Source organism: Hippocampus guttulatus, chromosome 3 (genome assembly GCF_054856545.1).
Source record: "Hippocampus guttulatus isolate MCC_2025c chromosome 3, RoL_Hgut_1.0, whole genome shotgun sequence".
Classification (NCBI taxonomy): Eukaryota; Metazoa; Chordata; class Actinopteri; order Syngnathiformes; family Syngnathidae; genus Hippocampus; species Hippocampus guttulatus.
The window spans coordinates 23,661,965-23,680,356 of NC_141263.1; the positions used below are offsets into that span (position 1 = coordinate 23,661,965).

The following is an 18,392-nucleotide window of genomic DNA, read 5'->3' on the forward strand; positions in this document are numbered from 1 at the left end:
TTTAATTACAGCGGAAACTCTAACTTTACACAATGGTGTTATTAATTGTTGTTAGTATTGTTTTAACATCAGCATTCCAATTCCACTCGTGCCTGGAAATTATATTTGTGGGTCTTCTCCACAGTGTGATGAAAATTGTTGTTGTTAGCATTGTTTTTAGCATTAGCCTTCCCATTCAGAAATCATCAAGATAAACAACTTCTATACTGTAGTGGTCAAAAGATATTGAGTCTTCTCTGTTTGAAAGGCATCACATTGTGTTGAGCATAATCCTTTTTGAGTCTACCAATGTCTGAAAAATCAACTTGGACCCTACAAATCATATTATGGTTCTTAAAGCCAAATTTATTTGTTCAAAATGTGAAATTTGTTCACTTCTTTTCCACTAGTATAACCAATAGGTAAAGCCTCTGATACTGTAGAAATCTTATTCTCAGGGCTATTGCTACATTCACACAACACATCCTGAGACCCGTTGTGAAAGAAATTTGTCACTTTGTTGCTAGCGTCGTTTGTAGCATTAGCATTCATTATCCATGTCCTCATGTCCGCAGACAAATAATACCACGAACCATGTTGCTTTATGAGTCTTCACCACCGTTTCAGGCAAATGATAAAGGAAATGCATTACTTTCTTGTTAGCATTGTTCTTAGCATTAGCATACCAAGTCCACTAGCGGTCAGAATGTCTTCTATTGTACAAATCCTATATATGAAGAATGTTACAACACGAACCTGTCTCTTAGAGCCTTCTCACAGTTGAAGGTCAATTCCTTTGTTTTTAGCATCAACATACAGAGTCCACTAATGACTGAAATGTCTTGGTTGACTGTACAAATCCGTTTGAATATTGTTGCCACAGTTGAAGCAACATTTCATGCTGTTAGCACCGTTTTAAATAGTAGGATTACCAATGACTCAGTTTCTCAATTGTACAAATTATTATGAAAGATGTTGTTTAATGCATATCTCTTTCTTGGAGTCTTGCCCTTTTGTTAGCATTGTTTTAGCAGTAGCGTAGCCTGCCCCAATAACTGTAAAAAATGTATCATCAATGATTTTGTGGTCAACGTTGTTTTAACATTAGCTTTCTTGTCAACTCTGTCGCTATCAAATTATGTTGCATTTTTTCCCCCTTTACGACTGCTTCTCTAATGATATCATTATGTAGAAAATACAGTTGTAATTATTGAATCACTCCCTTTATGTCCTATTTTGGTGCACCCTGTATAGTGTGTGTGTGTGTGTGTGTGTGTGTGTGTGTGTGTGTGTGTGTGTGTGTGTGTCTGCACGCGCACACTGTAATCACACTTGACTGCATGCAGCTTCTGCAGGTGTCAATAGAAAGAAGCCAGTGGGAGGGACTCTGACGCCCCCAACTTCTCATTCGATGCCTTGCTCCCTTCTCTTTCTCTCTCTCTCTATCTCTCTCTGACTCTCTCACTCTGTCTCTCTCGCTCCCCCTCTCTCTCCCTCTCATCCCTCCATCCATTCAGTCCTGCTCCAGCATCACGCTGAGGAGAGAGCAGCATCGGAGAGTCCGGGGAGGGGAGCCACCATGCACGTTTGCCTGGAGATTTCTTCCACTTGACTACCGTGTTTTTTTTGAAATTTTCTATTTGCATTTCCCCTCCTCTCTTTGTGTGTGTGGGTGTGTGTGTGTGTGTGTGTGTGTATGTATGTGTGTGTGTGTGTGAGGCTGTGGATTAGTGTGTGTGTGTGTGTGTGTGTGCATATATATAAATATAGATATATATATGTATATACATATACATATATATATGTATATATAAATATATATGTATATTGATGTATATATGTGTGAGGAGGCAAGGACACACTGCACAGAGCATCCTCTGTTCTCTTAAGGAAGGACACCAGGACCTCCTCTTCCTCCTCTTCTTCTTCTTATTGTGTTTTCCATCTTTCCTTGGAGACATGGATCTATGCCTGGACCCGCCGCGGATTTGCCGGGGCTGGCGGCTTTTCCCCATCCTCCTGCTCCTCACCCTCCTCTTTCGGGACCACCTGAGCTCCATGCTGGACTGCCCGCCGACGTGCAGCTGCTCGCCCACCGAAATCTATTGCAATAAGTCGGACAGCGGCCGCTTCTTCCCGCTGTTGGCGGTGCAGGATGGAGCCGGAGCCAACGGCAGCGGAGCTGTGGATATAGCTGACTTGTTCAAAAACATCACATCCATGTGAGTGGCTCTCTGTGTGTGTGTGCGCGCGCATGTGTGTGTGTGTGACTTGCACCAGCTCACTTTTTTTTTTTGTTTTGTTTTTTTGCATGAGTATGTGCGAGGTGGTTGGGGGCTGAGTGGTTGTGGTGGTGGGGGGGTGCATCCTGAAAGTTGCACCCCCGCAGGCCTCTTCATCAGCATCCTCCTCATCCTCTTTTTCATGAGGAGGAGGAGGGAGGATGTTGCGTCCGCGTCCAACTGCTCCGACAGATTGCGCCAAATGGAACAGAAATAAATGGCGCAGTGAGGTCAAACAGTTACGTATCACTACTCTCCACCACATTCCTCAGGGAGACGACCCCCCTCTTTCCCCCCCTCCACCCCCCATTTATTAACTTGCGACAGATGTGTATATGTTACAATGGTGCAAAGAAAATAACACTTGTAGTGTGATGTCGTGTGTGGAAGCTGGGCACAAATGTGCCGGATGCAGTTTCTTTTCGTTCAAGAAAGAAACCATCTCTCACCAGTCGAGTTTTCCTTCTTGAAAAGTCGGTTGCGTTTTGTGTGTCTCAATACTTGTTACGTAGGTAATAATGAATATTTGCTGGGATGTGTGGTCCTGGAAGCTTAGCAAAAAATGTGCTGGATGCAGATGTGTTTTTGCGTTGAAGGTCTTAGCTTTACCTCACAAGCCTTAAAATGCATTTTTCATGGTAGTCGAGAAAAAAAAGGCATTTTGCGTGTCTTTTGTCATTTGTATTCCTGTGCTGGATGGAGTTTGGGTTTTTTTTTCAACCAAATCCATACTTGAAAATCCTCCAAGTCAGGGGTCCCCAAACGCCGGTCCGCGGACCGCTACCGGTCCGCAGGGCATTTGGTACCAGGCCGCACAGAAAGAACTTGCCTTAATTCCGTTTTATTTATTTCGGAACACGAAAGATGTTTTATTTTGAAACATTACCGGATTCTCCGTTACATCCGTCTGTGTCACGCTTGACATGCATCAAACCACGCTTCTGTGTCACGTGACCGATTACGCAAAAAAAAAAAAAGGGCTTAAAAATTAGTAAAAAAAACTGCTGGAGATCGCAAATGACGGCGGCCTTAAAAGTACGTGCGAGCCAACTGGATTAAAGTTATGGCTGAATATTCTGAGATCGCCACAATAGCACTGTTGCTATTTCCGACATGCTACCTGTGTGAGGCGGGGTTTTCTGCAGCAACGGCGACCAAAACAAAATTACGAAGTAGACTGGACATAAAACACACACTTGAGGTGTCATTGTCTCTTATTGCCACGAGATGGGACCGTCTGGTTGCAGAAAATCAAGCTCGGGGGCTGTGGTGATTCGTCATTTTCATGCACTTTGAATTTGCATTGTATCGTATTTTGAAGGCATTAAACATTACCATCGCGATCAGTGTTGCGGCCAGATTATACGCTCCTTGTGTTTATTGTTATTATATTTCGAAAACGCCACAGTTTTCATGCAGCTCATACCATATTATTTTGTTGTATTATTTCCGCCACACCTTAAATGCCGGTCCCTGAAAATATTGTCTGACATAAACCGGTCTGTGGGGCAAAAAAGGTTGAGGACCCCTGCTCCAAGTAATATAAACTCCCCACAACACTTCGGAAAAATTAATTTTCTGTGTCGTATTTTTGAGTGGCCGCACATGTTCTGGATGCATTCGAGATGAAAGCCTTGCCTCAGGATTTGGCAAAAATCAGAGTTTGGTTTTTTAACCAGCCCCCCCCCCCCACCCCAAATGCATTTTGTACACCATAAAATCTGTTCCAATCTGCCGGATGGAACTTTTTTGTTGATCAAAGCATCTGTTACAAGACTTCAAAGTGGAGTAAAAAAATAAATCACACCTTCGAAAGTCAACCAGGATGCATTTTGTGTGGGTTAATGCTTGATGATTTGGTGCTGGATGCATATTTTTTTATGCTTCAATGAAATCAGACCCACACAGGCTTTCATGTACATAATCCCTGCAGCCCCAAGTCAAACCTTTCTTTCTTGAGAATTAAGACGTGTGTGCGGCAGTACGCAGCTTCAGAAACCAGGAGCGGAGTGGGCATCGGGAATTTAGGGAAAATATGTTAATTGTCTCGAGCGGTGTATTTATGTACCGCTCCCGGACATCATGGCCGGCTGCCCAATGTCCTTTTTTTTTTTTTTCTTTAGGGCGGGCACGCGTCTGCCGCACCTTGACTACATTCCAGCGCATGATTGCTGGTCAATGCTAACTTTTCAACACATGATAGCCGTGTCGAATTTTTACAAGTGGGAGACAATGGGCGACTCTCTGCCCATTCCTAGATAAAATGCGTAATTTATAGTCCGCCATATTTGGTGCGCCAGCATGGCACGAAATATTAAATATTGAAACCTAAAGCAAGGCGTTAGAGGAGCTGAAAAGCTTAATCAGCATTGTGACAACTCTTGCAGTGGTTTATATCGCCTTTTTTGTTCAAAATCAAGCCGTGACGTGTGGCGTTGTCGCGTGTGGAAGCCAGACTCCCCTCTCATCACTTTTGGGCTCCCATTTAACCTTTTTATTCAATAACTCCGTTGCTGTGCGCCACTAGAGGGTACCCTGCACCTGCATCCTCTCCCTCATCCCCTTCCTCCCGCCCTCTCAATCTTTCCGAACTGCATTAAAAGGCAAAAGAGAATGGCGGGGACATGAAAGTACCCTGGGTGGTGATTACCGTAACCCCCCCCCCCCCCCCCCCCCCGTGCAGCGCAACATGAATTATTTATGTTGTAACCTGTTGGCATCATTTATCTCCCCTCTTGTCCACCCCGATTCGGATGGGCTGCCGGCTTGATTGGTTTCCCCTTAAAAACAACAACAACAAGTTTAAAGGGAAAAAGTCGTGGCCTCATTAGCATTTTTTCTGCCTTTTTTTTTTTTTTTTTAAGTTTAGAGCTACTAATCCGATTGACCCGCCAGACGCCTTTCATGGCTCCGCTCCGGCATGCCGTCTTGTTGTTTTTCTGCTCCCCCTGCAGCAAAAGGCTGACAAACAAACGCACCGGCGTCGTTGAAACGTGGCTGATCGTTTCTGATGGCTTACTTTAAGCATAAAGTGCCTCCTATGAATGTAAAACACACAATAAATAAGAATTTGGAGTTGAAGAAAGTTTAATTTGATGATTCTTGTGGTCACTCAAGGTTGTGTGACCGGCATACCACGCGATTAATTCATTCAGGCTGCCAAAGAGGGCTGAATACTAAAGAGGAAACCAGCAGTTTGGTGCAAAATTGCGGCTGGTGGGGAAATTAAACCTACACGATTCCCATGGTAAAAGGACCCAACTGTGAGTATGCTCCACCCCCCCCCCCCAAAAAAAATAATAGTCTTAAAGCTGCAGTACTTAATTTTTTTTCCCCCTTTAAGTCATTTTTATCAATGCTACTGTAAGCTTTTGTTAAATTATTATCATTTTATGTTTGAACATTACAGTATTGTCTTTGACGTTAAAATTACCTAAATTATATTCTATTTAATCATTTCTTAAACAGGTTTATGTTGAGAGCGTCTGATTGGCTGAAGGAAACAGGAAGTGTTTTAGTAGCCGGAAGAAGGAGTTGTGTTCTCGAACGTGCTGCGGTGCAGGCGTCTTTTTTCCCCCATTTCAATAAAACTGCATTCAAAGGATTCCACCTCTCCTTTTGCCGTTCGTAAAGTAGAGCCATCCATTCGGAAACAACGAACCCCTCAGCTTACACTACTAATTGAGCAAAAACAAAGCTGATAAACGCAACTTTATTTATATCGCGCTTCGCATCAGCTGCAGCTATAACATGCACTTGTTGTTGTTTTTTTTTTTAACATTCTTTATGATTGCGCAAGCAAACCGATGTTAACTGCTGTAAATAAGAAAATGCAATCACGATAACGTATAATCATGCAATGTGTGGCGGAGAGTCGACTACTTGACGGACTGTAAGTTCCTATCTGCTTCTTGGTTTGGACTAATTGTTGAGGAAAAAGCTAAAGGGAAAGCTAAACATACACTTTGAGGTGTTTTGCAATTTTAGGAGTAATTTGCCTAATTATTTGGGTCCCGCTTGTCCAAATTGTACAACATCGCTGAAAAATTTGCTTGATTAGCATATCTGTCGTCTTCAAATTCATAATTAAAACAAAATAGATTCAGTCAAGGACACATTTCTTCACGTGCGTCTCTTATTTAAAACCGAGCAACCGGCCAGAAGAAAAGCGGCACGGCTGGCATCTGTATGCGCCCCGCGGTACGACACGTCCTCGGCCCTCTCTGCGACGATGGCAGCGTTGTCGCCAAAAGGCCGCCTAAAAAGAACAAGTGGTGAGTCGAGATAATAGTTTGTTCTTCGCTTGGCAGCAGGGAGGCATGGGCCCGTTTCTGAAGTGGAGGAGATAGGGCCCGGCTGTCACACTTGAAGATAAAGAAGCGCAATTTTCAGTCAGAAGCTGATGTGTCAGACAGGTTGCGGCTAAGTGTTGTTTCTTTGTGCCTTCTAATTAACACCTCTCCACTTCTGATGTCGGAGCAGGTGGCAATCCAGGGGAAGGGGTGGGGGCTATTTTCAGTGTATTAACAATGTGGCTCACATCTTCACCACAGGTATAAAACCAAAAATACACCAGATGAGGCGAAAGATATCAGAATCATTTTGATAGGACGAGTGCGTAAAAACACACAAGGAATTTGTCTCTGGTAGTATGTGAAGGGAGAGGGACCCATTTTTTTCTTCTTCTCAGTGGCCCGAACTTTCCGTTACAGTTAGATGGTGTGAATTTGTAACGAATTTTCCCATGATGCTCATTCTACTTGGTGACATGAAATTCAGCATGACGATAATGTCTCAAAACGCGTAGCATAAGACAGGAAGTCAGCCATTTTGAATTGCAGCAGCCGTTTTAAGGTAATACCTGCTCATTTCTGCTGCAGAATAGTTTTCCTCCTCCTCGGCTGATGATTTGATCAGTTTGAAATACGATTTTATTTATTTATTTATTTTTAGGTAGACAGATGTGCACAATTTTTTAAAAATGTATACTTTATACTTATACTAATTGTATTGACTTTTTTCTGTTTTTAATAAATTTGGGTTTTTTTTTTGTTTTAAATGTCTTGAATTTGTAAAAGAAAAAAAAAAAAATTCTATTATTCACGAATGAAGGGTTCTGTGAATGGGCATATGAACGGGTTGAGTTCAGTATCCTCGAATGAGGTTAAGAACCACTACCCTAGACAGATAGGCAATGACAAATTGTGAAGCTTTTTTGCCTACGCCAACCAAATATGGTTGTAGCATAGCATCTAAATTGGTTCATTTCAGTTGATCGTTCACCGTGAAAAGCCAGGTCTCACGACCCGTTCGTCAAAATAACAAGACTCCCCGTCGATGATCGTGTTTGATGAAGACCGATTTATGGATCCATCCCCCTCATCACCGCCACCATTTTGTCGTCACGCCGTTCCGCTGATGCTCTACACTTGTTTAACACATCAATTTGCTTTATACCCAGTTGGAAACACAGCCATAAAAAAAAAAAAGAAAAAAACTACAGTAATATCACACAGCATCCTATAATAACGCCGCTGGGATTTTTCTGTAGTCACACACATCATTAACATTACATCATCACGTGTGCTACTTGCAAACGAGCGAAGCCAAATAGTCCTGCAGAGGTTTGTTTTATATTCTTTTGAAGATAACAAGGGGATCACAAGTGACTATTTGCAGACGACAACGAAGTTTAAGCAGTGTTTCATGTCTCGCTACCGCCTCGGTGAGTCATAACTGTACTTCATATGGACTCTGTCATTGGGTTTTGGGGTTTTCAACTCCTCCGATACATGTCTTTGATTTTTTTATTTTTTTGTTTTGTTTCCTTTAGTCCTACCTTTTGTTTAAGGTGTTTGCTCTTTGTGCCTGTGAGTGTTGTTCTCATCCGAGACTCCAATCAATAATTGTTTTTGTTACAAGAAAGCATAACAGAGATATGAGGAAAAACATTCTTGCCGAGTCGTAAATCCATATGTTCTGTCAAACGGCATCTTTAAGAGAATGACACGGCACAGAACAACAAAAGAATACTTCGATGTCGACCAAGGTCACATTTTGACCAAGGTCAAGCCACTTAAAACGATTACTTTGTTTTGATCCCAAAAAGACCACCCTGACGAATCGGCCTGTATCCACACCTCCCAAAAACTGGGGGGAAAAAAATCTGAAATGTCAACAACAACAAAAATCTGCATTAAAATCAGAATTTCTGAAAATGGGATGAACAAAAGCTGAAAATGTGCTCTGAAAAACAACGAAGAGGTAAGAATTTCCTCTCGCAAAAGAAAACCACCGGTCACCTAAATATACACCTGTAGAGTGATGCGAATCACTGGACGGTGACAAAAAAATGCAGATTTGAAACAGCAATTTAAAATAAAAATGGGAAGAATTTGTGAAAAAATAGTCAAAAGAATTTTTGACAAAAATATATACGGTAAATAAAGTCTGAAAGGTCTAACAGCTTAAATATTGCCTCTTAATGTCATTGAGGACGCCTGTTAGCTTAATTTGGACCACAATGCTTTGAAAAAAAAATGGCTCCCATTGATGGCAAAATGGAAGAATGCATGCTGACCGAGTTGATAAAACCTTAGAAATGTAGATCCCAAAAATGTGACTTTGTCTAAGGCAGAGAAGATGTCCTGTCACTTAACCATCAACTTCCCAAAAAGCTGAATGATCAGAAAAAGGCAAACAATTTGAAAAATGAAGGGATCTGAAAACATGGGATAAAATGTGGAAAATGGCAAGAAAAGAAAAAAAAATCTTGAATCTGAAAAATTCCCAAGAGTATTCACCCACTGCAAACCCTAACCAACCGCACTTTACGGAGACGCACAAGGAAAGAATTCATGATGACAAAGGTGATGACAACCTACAGAACATACTGGGTTTATGTCTTGGCCACCAAATCATAGATAAATCATTAAATAAATAAATAATAATATGCTTTCTCATGAGTAAATGACAAAAGCAGCATCTGCTTACTTCACTCGAATTATTCAATCTTGGATTGGGACCAGACACAATCTACTCACATCTTAATTCAGCGCTCTTGGGCCACTTTCCAAATTTGTTAATAAAGACAAAAGTTTGTGCCAGAGGAAGTCTAAAGAATGAGAGATTTGTCGAGGATAACAATACGCTTAATGAGCTCGTCGGAAAGCGTGCGACTCGAGATTTAAGTGCCGTTTAATATCATCATGCATTTTGAGGGCCTGAGTTGATTATGGACTCCCGTAATGGTCTGTAGCAGGGGTGTCAAACTCATTTTTGTCTCGGGCCAGATTTTAATTATCGTTTCCTTTGGAGGGCCGTTTTGGCTGAAACCATATAAAGAAGTCAAGAATAACAGTTTATTCACAGATTGTTGATGTTACTGTAATGAGGGGTTTGGTAACAAGAATATGATTACAGTCTCACTCTTATTTATTACATATGAGAATTTGAAACTTTGGTAGAGATTTTAATCAGCATCATGAAAGTTGACATCTTTGATTTGCTTTTGCATGCCACAGAAAATGATGTGGCAGGCCAGATCTGACCCCCGGGCCTTGAGTTTGACACCTGTGGTCTATAAGCTCCCCCCTCCTTGGTCTGGCTGTAGCCTGGTGATGCCTGTACTCAGATAAGATCATTATCACACTCAACGTTTGTCGCATTTATGCAGCGTACTGGTTGCTCTAACTCGTATCAGCAGTTCATTTGTGTTGACCATTTGAACAATCTCTGAAACTGTGATGATCAGTTAAGATTTGGTTGAGATTTGACATTTTTGTACCTGGTTATCATCAATTTTTATCTTGGACACTTCATCTTGCAATGGGATCAATACAAAAACGATCAGTAAGCAGTACGGAGCACAATGACTCCCCTCCCACCCCTAACTATGGCCAAGCGGTACTAACTACTGTTAGCATGTAAAACGGTGATGCTGATGTCAATCATGATTGACAAGTTTACTGACCCAATCACTCTTCAAAGCCTGGAATTAAGTAATCTAGCCTATGAAATTTTCAATTTGATGTTTGGACCAGGTGGCCCGGTGACCCAGTGGTTAGCGCGTCGACCTCACAGTGCAGAGGTTGTGGATTTGACCCCTGCTTCGGCCTTCCTGTGTGAAGTTTGCATGTTCTTCCCATGCCTGTGTGGGTTTTCTCCGGGTATTCCGGTTTCCTCCCACATTCCAAAAACATGCATGGCAGGCTGATTGAACACTCCAGATTGTGAGCGCGGATGGTTGTTCGTCTCTGTGTGCCCTGTGATTGGCTGGCAACTGGTTCAGGGTGTCCCCCGCAGACAGCTTTGATAGGCTTTAGCACGCCCCACAACCCTTGTGAGGATAAAGCGGTTCAGAAAATGGATGGATGGATGGAAGGATGGATGGATCCCCTAAAATTCGACGTATCCACAGAAAAGCAAAACTCCTGGTCACTAGTGTATATTCATTGTCCTGTTGACTGACTTGTGACTGGGGCACTGGAATTGAGCAATCTATCTCATGAAATTCTAGATGCTTTGTTTAGCTCCAAAAAAAAAAAAAAAAATGGACACGTCCAGGCAAAAGACCACTGGTCAAATGACGGGTATGTGGACTGCTGGAAAAAAGTTTTTGGAATTGAGCCACCGAAGCTGCCGCTTGGAATAAATAACTTGTAGCTCAGACTATGATTGCATGACTGTGCCATCGAAATGCCGTGTCATCAGATGGAAAAGAAAGAAACACAAGTCGAGGCATAGGAGAAGAATACAGTATGTACTGACCAGAATGGAGCGTGAGCGCATCTTTTCGGCCCTTTTCTATTTAAAAAAATAATTAAAAAAACGTCTTCTACTTTGGGGCCTTCTGAGGTCTTGGGAGGAAGTTGCAGTGATTGTGATGAGAAGTAGCAGGACACCAGATGAAACAAAGCCTCAACCTCGCTGTCTGGACTACTAAAATAGCTCAGAAAATTTGTGCTGGAGTCTTTAATGCAGGATTTTTGACGGCTGCCATCTTGGATTAATTTCACATTGGGCTTCATCAAATAATCATGGACCTAAGATGAAGCCGCTCACTAATGGAGTTGACTTCATGCACCCCTCAAAACTGCGTTTTGGGTCCCGAATATTGGGAATGCGACTCAACTCTTGCATGGGTGCGTCAAACTTTTCTCTCCCATTCAGCTGCTAGTTCATGCAGGATGGAGAATCTGTATCCCTTTTATGTCAGAAAAGTTTATCTATGTGGGGGTGTTCTTTTTTTTCCCCCCCTCTCTAACTATGGTCGATGGGTACTTAGTGAAATTTGCATTCGGAGGGAACAAGATTTAAGAGGGGAGAGAAAAATAAAGGCAAAACACCGACTGTAAGTAAAGATTGAGAGTTAGAAGCATTATATAGAGTACAAAGTACAATGTCACACTGGAGTCTAGTTCTTTTCAGGACTGTAGTGTTGTACCCTGCAAAGAAAGGACAGAATGATGTAGGACAGGACAAGACGGTACAGGAAAGGGACAAAAGAGGATGAAAGCAGGACAGGAGTAGTGAACACGGCGGTGTAATTGAAGTGTGGTAGGAGTCGCTGTCTAAATTCTAAACAGCAGCGGAGTGCAAGTGAGGGAACAGCTCAAGGAGTTTGCAAGGTCAGAACCAGAATCATCTTAATTGGCCAAAGTATGTAAGATCACACGAGGAATTTGTCTCCAGTTGTTTGAGCCTTACTAGTATTACAGCATCAAGCAACTAAAAGAAAATTGACTTTTTGGATGCAACACATACGTACAGAGAATCGTGAAACAATGTAAGGATACCATAAGTGCGGTAGTACCCAACAATGACAGCTGTGATGATGTCCTTGAGCATTTCCAGTGGTGTGCAAAGTTTCATAGCGCATACCTGAAGGAACTAGCTGGAAGAGGTGGTGACCAGGATGTAGAGGGTCAAAGAGGATTCTGCCTGCCCTTGTTTTGTTCTTGGAAGTTGTTCAGAGTGGGTAAGGAGGAGCTGATGATCTTCTTGGCAGTTTGAAATGTTCATTGCAGTCAGATTTTGTCATTTTTTTGTAGCAGCACCAAATCAGACTACAACCAGGGAACGCAGAACTGATTCAATCACTGCTCGATTGAAGCGCTCCAAAACTAGCCACCAGGAGGAGAGCGCAGGAAGTCATGCCCGATATTGCAAATGATAAATGCTTGGTAGACTGAATGAAGGACCAGAACGGGTCGCCTTTCACGTGCCATACTTTGCCCTCCCTCGCTCTATACGTGCCGCATCCCCGCCCTCCTATTATTCAACCGCCATATTGCTCCGCTCACCTCGGGCGCTTTGAGAACCTCATCAAGTTTGCATGAACCTGTCTTGCTGGAAAAGTAGGTCACGGCTCGCCATCTGAAAATTAGGAGGGGCGAATGCCTTCATTGAGATGCTGGGCGTGTATAAGCCGACGCCAGAACCCCAGCCCGTGTGAGCAACCCAGCTTCTACCACTCCCCAAACCCCAACAACACCGCCTCCACCGCCGGTGCATCTGCGTGCTGCCCCAGCGCCTAAGGGAAGCATACTAATGAGGCACCTTCTCCCTGCCCCCCTCACCGCGGCGATCCCGCCCATTCCCTCCATCAAAAGACACCATTCAGAAGACTGAAGGCTGTTGCTGTTTCAGGCAGGATCAGAAAAGACCTCGCCAAGGACATTGAGGAGCTTACTGTTGACGTTTACTTGAGCTTCTGTGTTTGCGGCAGCGGCTTACAAGGCATTGTTGCCGCTGCATGAACTTTAATAGAGGGATGAGTTCTCCGGTAGGGGAGGAGGGAGGGGGGGGGAAATTGTACCTTCATTTTCAGCTTCTGTCACTTCGACCAGGGCTGTGCAAAATTCTGAATTTCAGAATTCAAGTCAATGGATGAATTTGAATTTGAATTAACTCCACGCCACACGATGTTGAATTTGAATTTGAATCACAGGAAGTGGAATTGAATTCAGTGCAATTCAGAGAAACTCATTCTGAGTGAGAACGAGACCGTGTATTTCACTCGTGTGCTCCCCAAAAAATGTCATTTGAAAGACTTGGAAGGTATTCTGGCAAATTAAAATGCTGCTCTACCATCAATTTGACAAGTTTCAGTCTCTGTTCTAGCTGAGAAGGATTTTGATGCTCATAAAAAACAGTTAGTACACTTTACTATTATTTATAACTAAGTATTGTGTACCTGAAGCCCGTACAATAATATTTGTATGAAATTCATGTTGTAAATAGCATCATATTGTGTCGGGCAAAATTTGTAATAATGTGGAAGAAAAATCAATATTCACGCAAAATGAAATCTTTTTTTTTAATCTGGAAAAGGTCAGGAAAGTGAAATATTTAATGACAAATATAGAGTTAAAACTTAAAAAAAATAACTTTGAAAAGTAGAAACCCCTTTTTTTAAAATCCCAAGAAAATCAACAAAACACAGACATATTTTTAAAGAATCTGATATGACAGGGAAAAAAAAACAAGATCTGGAAAAAAAACATGCAAAATGATATTTAATCTATGAACTCAACGCAGACAATCTGACAATGTAAATATAAAACTTTTTTTTTAAATGACGTGTGAAATGTGTGAGTGTGTCAGGAGGCCACACACACACACACACGCGTACTCTTAGACAGTCACAGAACTCGAGAGTGGTGTGTTAATATCGGGTCTGATCACATGAACTTTACTGCAGCTTTCATGCCTTGTCACACAAGCAACAGCAGTTTCAGAGGAATTTTAGCGGTAATCCAGAATTTCTTACACCCTTTGAGTATGCACGACAGACATTGGAAACTAATGGGCGCATAAATTTCAACACACATGCACACACAGACACCATGATTAGCTCATCCCAGGTGAGGATGTCTGACCCTGGCGGAGTCCTTCGTCGCCGCCTCCGCATCCCGCCAGACAAACCACCTCATCATCATCGTCATCCTCCTCCTCCTCCGATTGATTATTATTCCAGTGGGGGAATTTTGTGTTGAGCAAACATCAATAGTGCGCTGTCAAGTGGGATGAGTCACTCTCTCGCCACCGACGTCAGAGAGCTCCAACTTCTCACAGTAGACGCAGTAAAAAAAAAAAACCATTGGCAACCTAATGTTGGGGCTGTGAAGGGATTCGTTCCGCTGACTGAAATGGAAGTGTTCAGGGTTGAGTTTTGACATTTAAAAGCATCTTGTCACGAGACCCCTCAAATTATTGTAATTACTTTTGATAGTGTAGTGATTCACAAAACCGACTTTGAAAAATTCAGTGTGATATTTTGACATTTAAGTACTTATGTCAGGAACTGAGACCACATAATATATTCTGAACTGATGGTTGGAGGGGCAGGGGGTGGGGGGCTTTAGGAGCATTGTGGTTCTCATCGCTGATTTTGCGGTATATGACATTTTAAAGTCTGAGATTCCAGAATGTGTTTGCAAACCTAATATTGAGAGTGTAGCGATTCACAGCGCTGACTTTCACATGAGCGGCGTGACAAAAACCTTCCAGACTGAAGTGCAAACATTTGAACACTTTGGTCTGCTGCAGCGGCCACGGAAATGTTTGGGAACCTACCGTCAGGGATCATATTAACAGTGTAGTGGTTCACATTTTCAGCTTCAAGGGATAGGGAAATTGGATATCCAGATTACAGTTGATGCTTTTAAACACTTTCGATTTTTTTTGCATCGCTGGCATGGTAAATTGGAGTGCTCAGAGTGATTTGACGTTTAAACGATTCTGTGGGTTGTGGAGACCGCTCAATTTATTGTGAATTCACTCTTGGTGGACATATTGATCGAGGAGTGATTCACATTCGCAGACAGTTGAATTGGGGAAACTGGAGCGGTCTGAGTGGACTCTTCTGAAATGGATGTAAGCCCACATTGACGTGCATTTGATAGTGTAGTGATTCACATGGCTGATTTGCACGTGGCATGACTGTAATAACCTGCAAAGCCAAAAACAAAGCAACCTCCTTTGTAGGGCAGCACACGCTCAGCCGCAGTGAAAACATTAATATTAAAAGTGCGTAGTGGGGCCGAGCCGAGATCAGAGAAATGATTTGAGGTCACCGTCTTGACATGTTGAACATTTGAAAAGAATGAGAAGGAGATGTGCTGTAATTAAGATTCAACTTTGTCAGGGAGAGCCGTGTTTAAAAGGTCTCTGTAGCAGAGCGAGCGTCTGTAACTTCAACGAGAACTACCAAAGGTCATTTACAAGTTGTGAGGGTGGAAGAGCAAGTGGATTTCTTACTGCTAGAAAAAAAGAACATGATACAACCTGAACAACAAATAATCCATCCATCCATTTTGTAATCCACTTATCCTCACAAGGGTCGCGGGCATTCGGGGGCAGTAGGCGAGGGACACCCCAAACTGCTTGCCAGCCAATCGCAGGGCACACATAGCGGCAACAACCATTCATGCACACAATCGCACCTACAGACAATTTAGTGTTCCATTAACCTGCCATATTTTTTGGGGGGAATGTGGGAGGACCGGGAGCACCCGAAGAAAACCCACGCAAGCACGGGGAGAACACGCAAACTCCACCCAGGAAGGCCATAGCCGGAATCAAACCCTGTACCTCTGCACTGTGAGGCCAATGTGCCGCGAACAACAAAACAGAAAAAGTCAACCTGGGGGAAGAAAAATTAAAAATGATGAGCCTGTCAAGGAAAAGAATCTGGAGAAAATCTAAAAAAAAAAAAAAAAGGGTTGGGGAAATCTAAAATAATAATACCTGGGTAAAGGAAAAAAAAACTGCTTCCAAAAAATCATGAGAAAATAAACTAATGAAATCTGTAAAATGTTAAAATAAAATTAGGGGAAATGCTACTACTACAAAAATATATACCCCGAAATATGAATTGGGGGAAAAAAATCTGTGTGAAAGGAAAAATTACCAGGACATTATTCAAAAAAAAATCAGAAAAATAATCTACAAAAAAAAACATGAGCTGTATTTACTCAATTTTGTTTCTTTACTCCCTTTTTTAAAATGTAATCAAATGATCTATAGCCAGATTTCTTTTAATTTATTATACATCTACTTAAAAATGTATCTTGATCCATGTGGTTTGATTTTGTGCAACCACTTGATGAATATAGTTTATTTTTCATGATTACAAGGTGTATATTTTCAGAGTTGATTCAGTTCCACCAACAATTATTTCTGTGTGCGAAAAAAAAATCCATTCAATTCTTTGTTTGAAATGCAGTTTGTCATGCTTTAGTGTCCCTATCTAGAAGGAAAGAATTCATTTACATGTCACGTAGGCAGAAAAATGCCCGAATTTACATCCTGAAAGACGGCCGGTTGTTATCTAAAAGCTGGCTTTTGCCATGCAATTCATTATTTGTTGACATTGGGAAAGACGAGTGCATGCAGTGAGCACTTCGAACAGCCTCAAAGGTGGATCCAAGGTGGTCTTCTTTCACACCGTCGGGCACTTCCACCATCTGAGGCCATTTGTAACACTTGACGTGCAGCGCTAACAAGACTTATTAGCGGGACGCGGGGGCCAAACGGGATCGGCTGGCCGCCCTCCATCCCGAGCAGGGGATGAAAGGACGGCACGGCGGATGGGAAGATAATTGCGGACGCCTCATCCTCCCTCGCGCTCCCCTTCGCAGTGCGGACTGTGAATTCAAAAACTGTATTTTTTTATTTTATTTTTTTCAGAGTCCTGAATTGATCATGAGTCTGCGCCAGCCAAGCGTCACAGCGCATATTAGCTCAAACGTGTCTTGGTTGTTTGAACAGACAAGGAAAGTGGCCGTGCTCCTCTTTTGCTAAAGTGTCACCACAAAGGCGATGCCGTTTCATTGGCTGCGTTACCTCCACCGAGTACTGAAATATTTATCAGCCTAGTTTTTGTTTCTGATGCACCAACTTGGATGTTGATAGTTTATTTTTCATGATTACAAGGTGTATATTTTCAGAGTTGATCCAGCCAGATATTGGAATCGGAATTGTCAAAATCGATTAATCAACAATTAATCGGTCATCAAATTAACTGACGACCGTTTTAAAAGCTAGTCGTCGTTTGGAACGAGTGTTTCACTTGAGTCAAAATGCTCTGAACACTAAACAGTCTGGTACCTGTCATCCTTCATAAAAGCAGCCTGATTATCTTTAGTTTTATCCAAATGAGACATTTGCAACCCTCTGCTGTTACTTTAGAAAATAACAACTCACATTTCTCGCTATTTCATAAATGACGGACCAAACCAGTCACTGAAGTAAAATCAGTTTCTGAAAAAAGTTAGCTGTACTCACTCAATGTTTTTTTTCAACTATCGTTCCCTCTCCCAGTGTATTGTTCGCTATAGCTAAATTTTGGCTAAACAAGTCATCAGTTAATGAACAGTAATGGGGGGGAAAATATGACAATCAATTTTAATGCAAAATAAATTTACATGTGATTATTTGACTAATCAGTGGCATCAACAGAATAAATCAATTGAAACAATCCTGGACGTAATGCACATATTGTTGACATGAAAGCAATACCAGGTTGGTAATTTTTGTAGTTTTTATTTGTTTATTTATTTATTTTAATACTTGTGTTGTAGGAACATAAATTTAATTTAATAGGGACGGACAGAGTTGGGCAATTTACAAAATGTTGTCATTAGTCAGGGACCTGAGCACCCGCCCGCCATTTTTTTTCAAGCCAAACTAAACTGTAATCGTCAATCGGTCAGTCCATCATGTTCATTTTATCGTCCTTCTGTCATCGCTTTCCCCCGTAAATTTCATATTGTTGTTTGACAGATGGGAAATCCAATTTAAAAAAAAACAAACTAAAATGAAGTGCACTATATGTCAACTTACGTACATCATTTGGTTTCAATCGCCCCTTTTTGGATTATTTTGGCCTTTTCTGGGTGTCCTTTAGGGGCATCTCAAGAATAGCCATGAGAGTGGGCTGCGAGAGCTCACTCATCACTTTTTGCAGCTTTAACTCTTACAATAACAGAATTTTTTCCAGCAAACTGCTTACGACTGAAAAGAGAAAGTCAAGCCTCTGTGGAAACCGCAATATGAAACCGCTCCAGCGAACAGCATCATAAATCAACTCTTTGACAAGTCTGGTCTTGTTTACCAACCCTTCCT

The 18,392-nt window shown here is 42.0% G+C and overlaps 1 protein-coding gene across 2 annotated transcripts in view; it reads left to right on the forward strand.

The window, feature by feature from the left end:
* The first annotated feature begins 1,501 nt into the window (after nt 1-1,501).
* The window catches only part of ntrk3b (neurotrophic tyrosine kinase, receptor, type 3b), a 161,211-nt gene continuing 144,320 nt past the window's right edge, over nt 1,502-18,392 (forward strand). For both annotated transcript variants that reach the window (XM_086107540.1, XM_086107541.1), the window contains exon 1: nt 1,502-2,201. In XM_086107540.1, the coding sequence (XP_085963666.1) occupies nt 1,810-2,201 (392 nt within the window). In that variant the 5' untranslated portion in view covers nt 1,502-1,809. The remainder of the gene's footprint in view (nt 2,202-18,392) is intronic.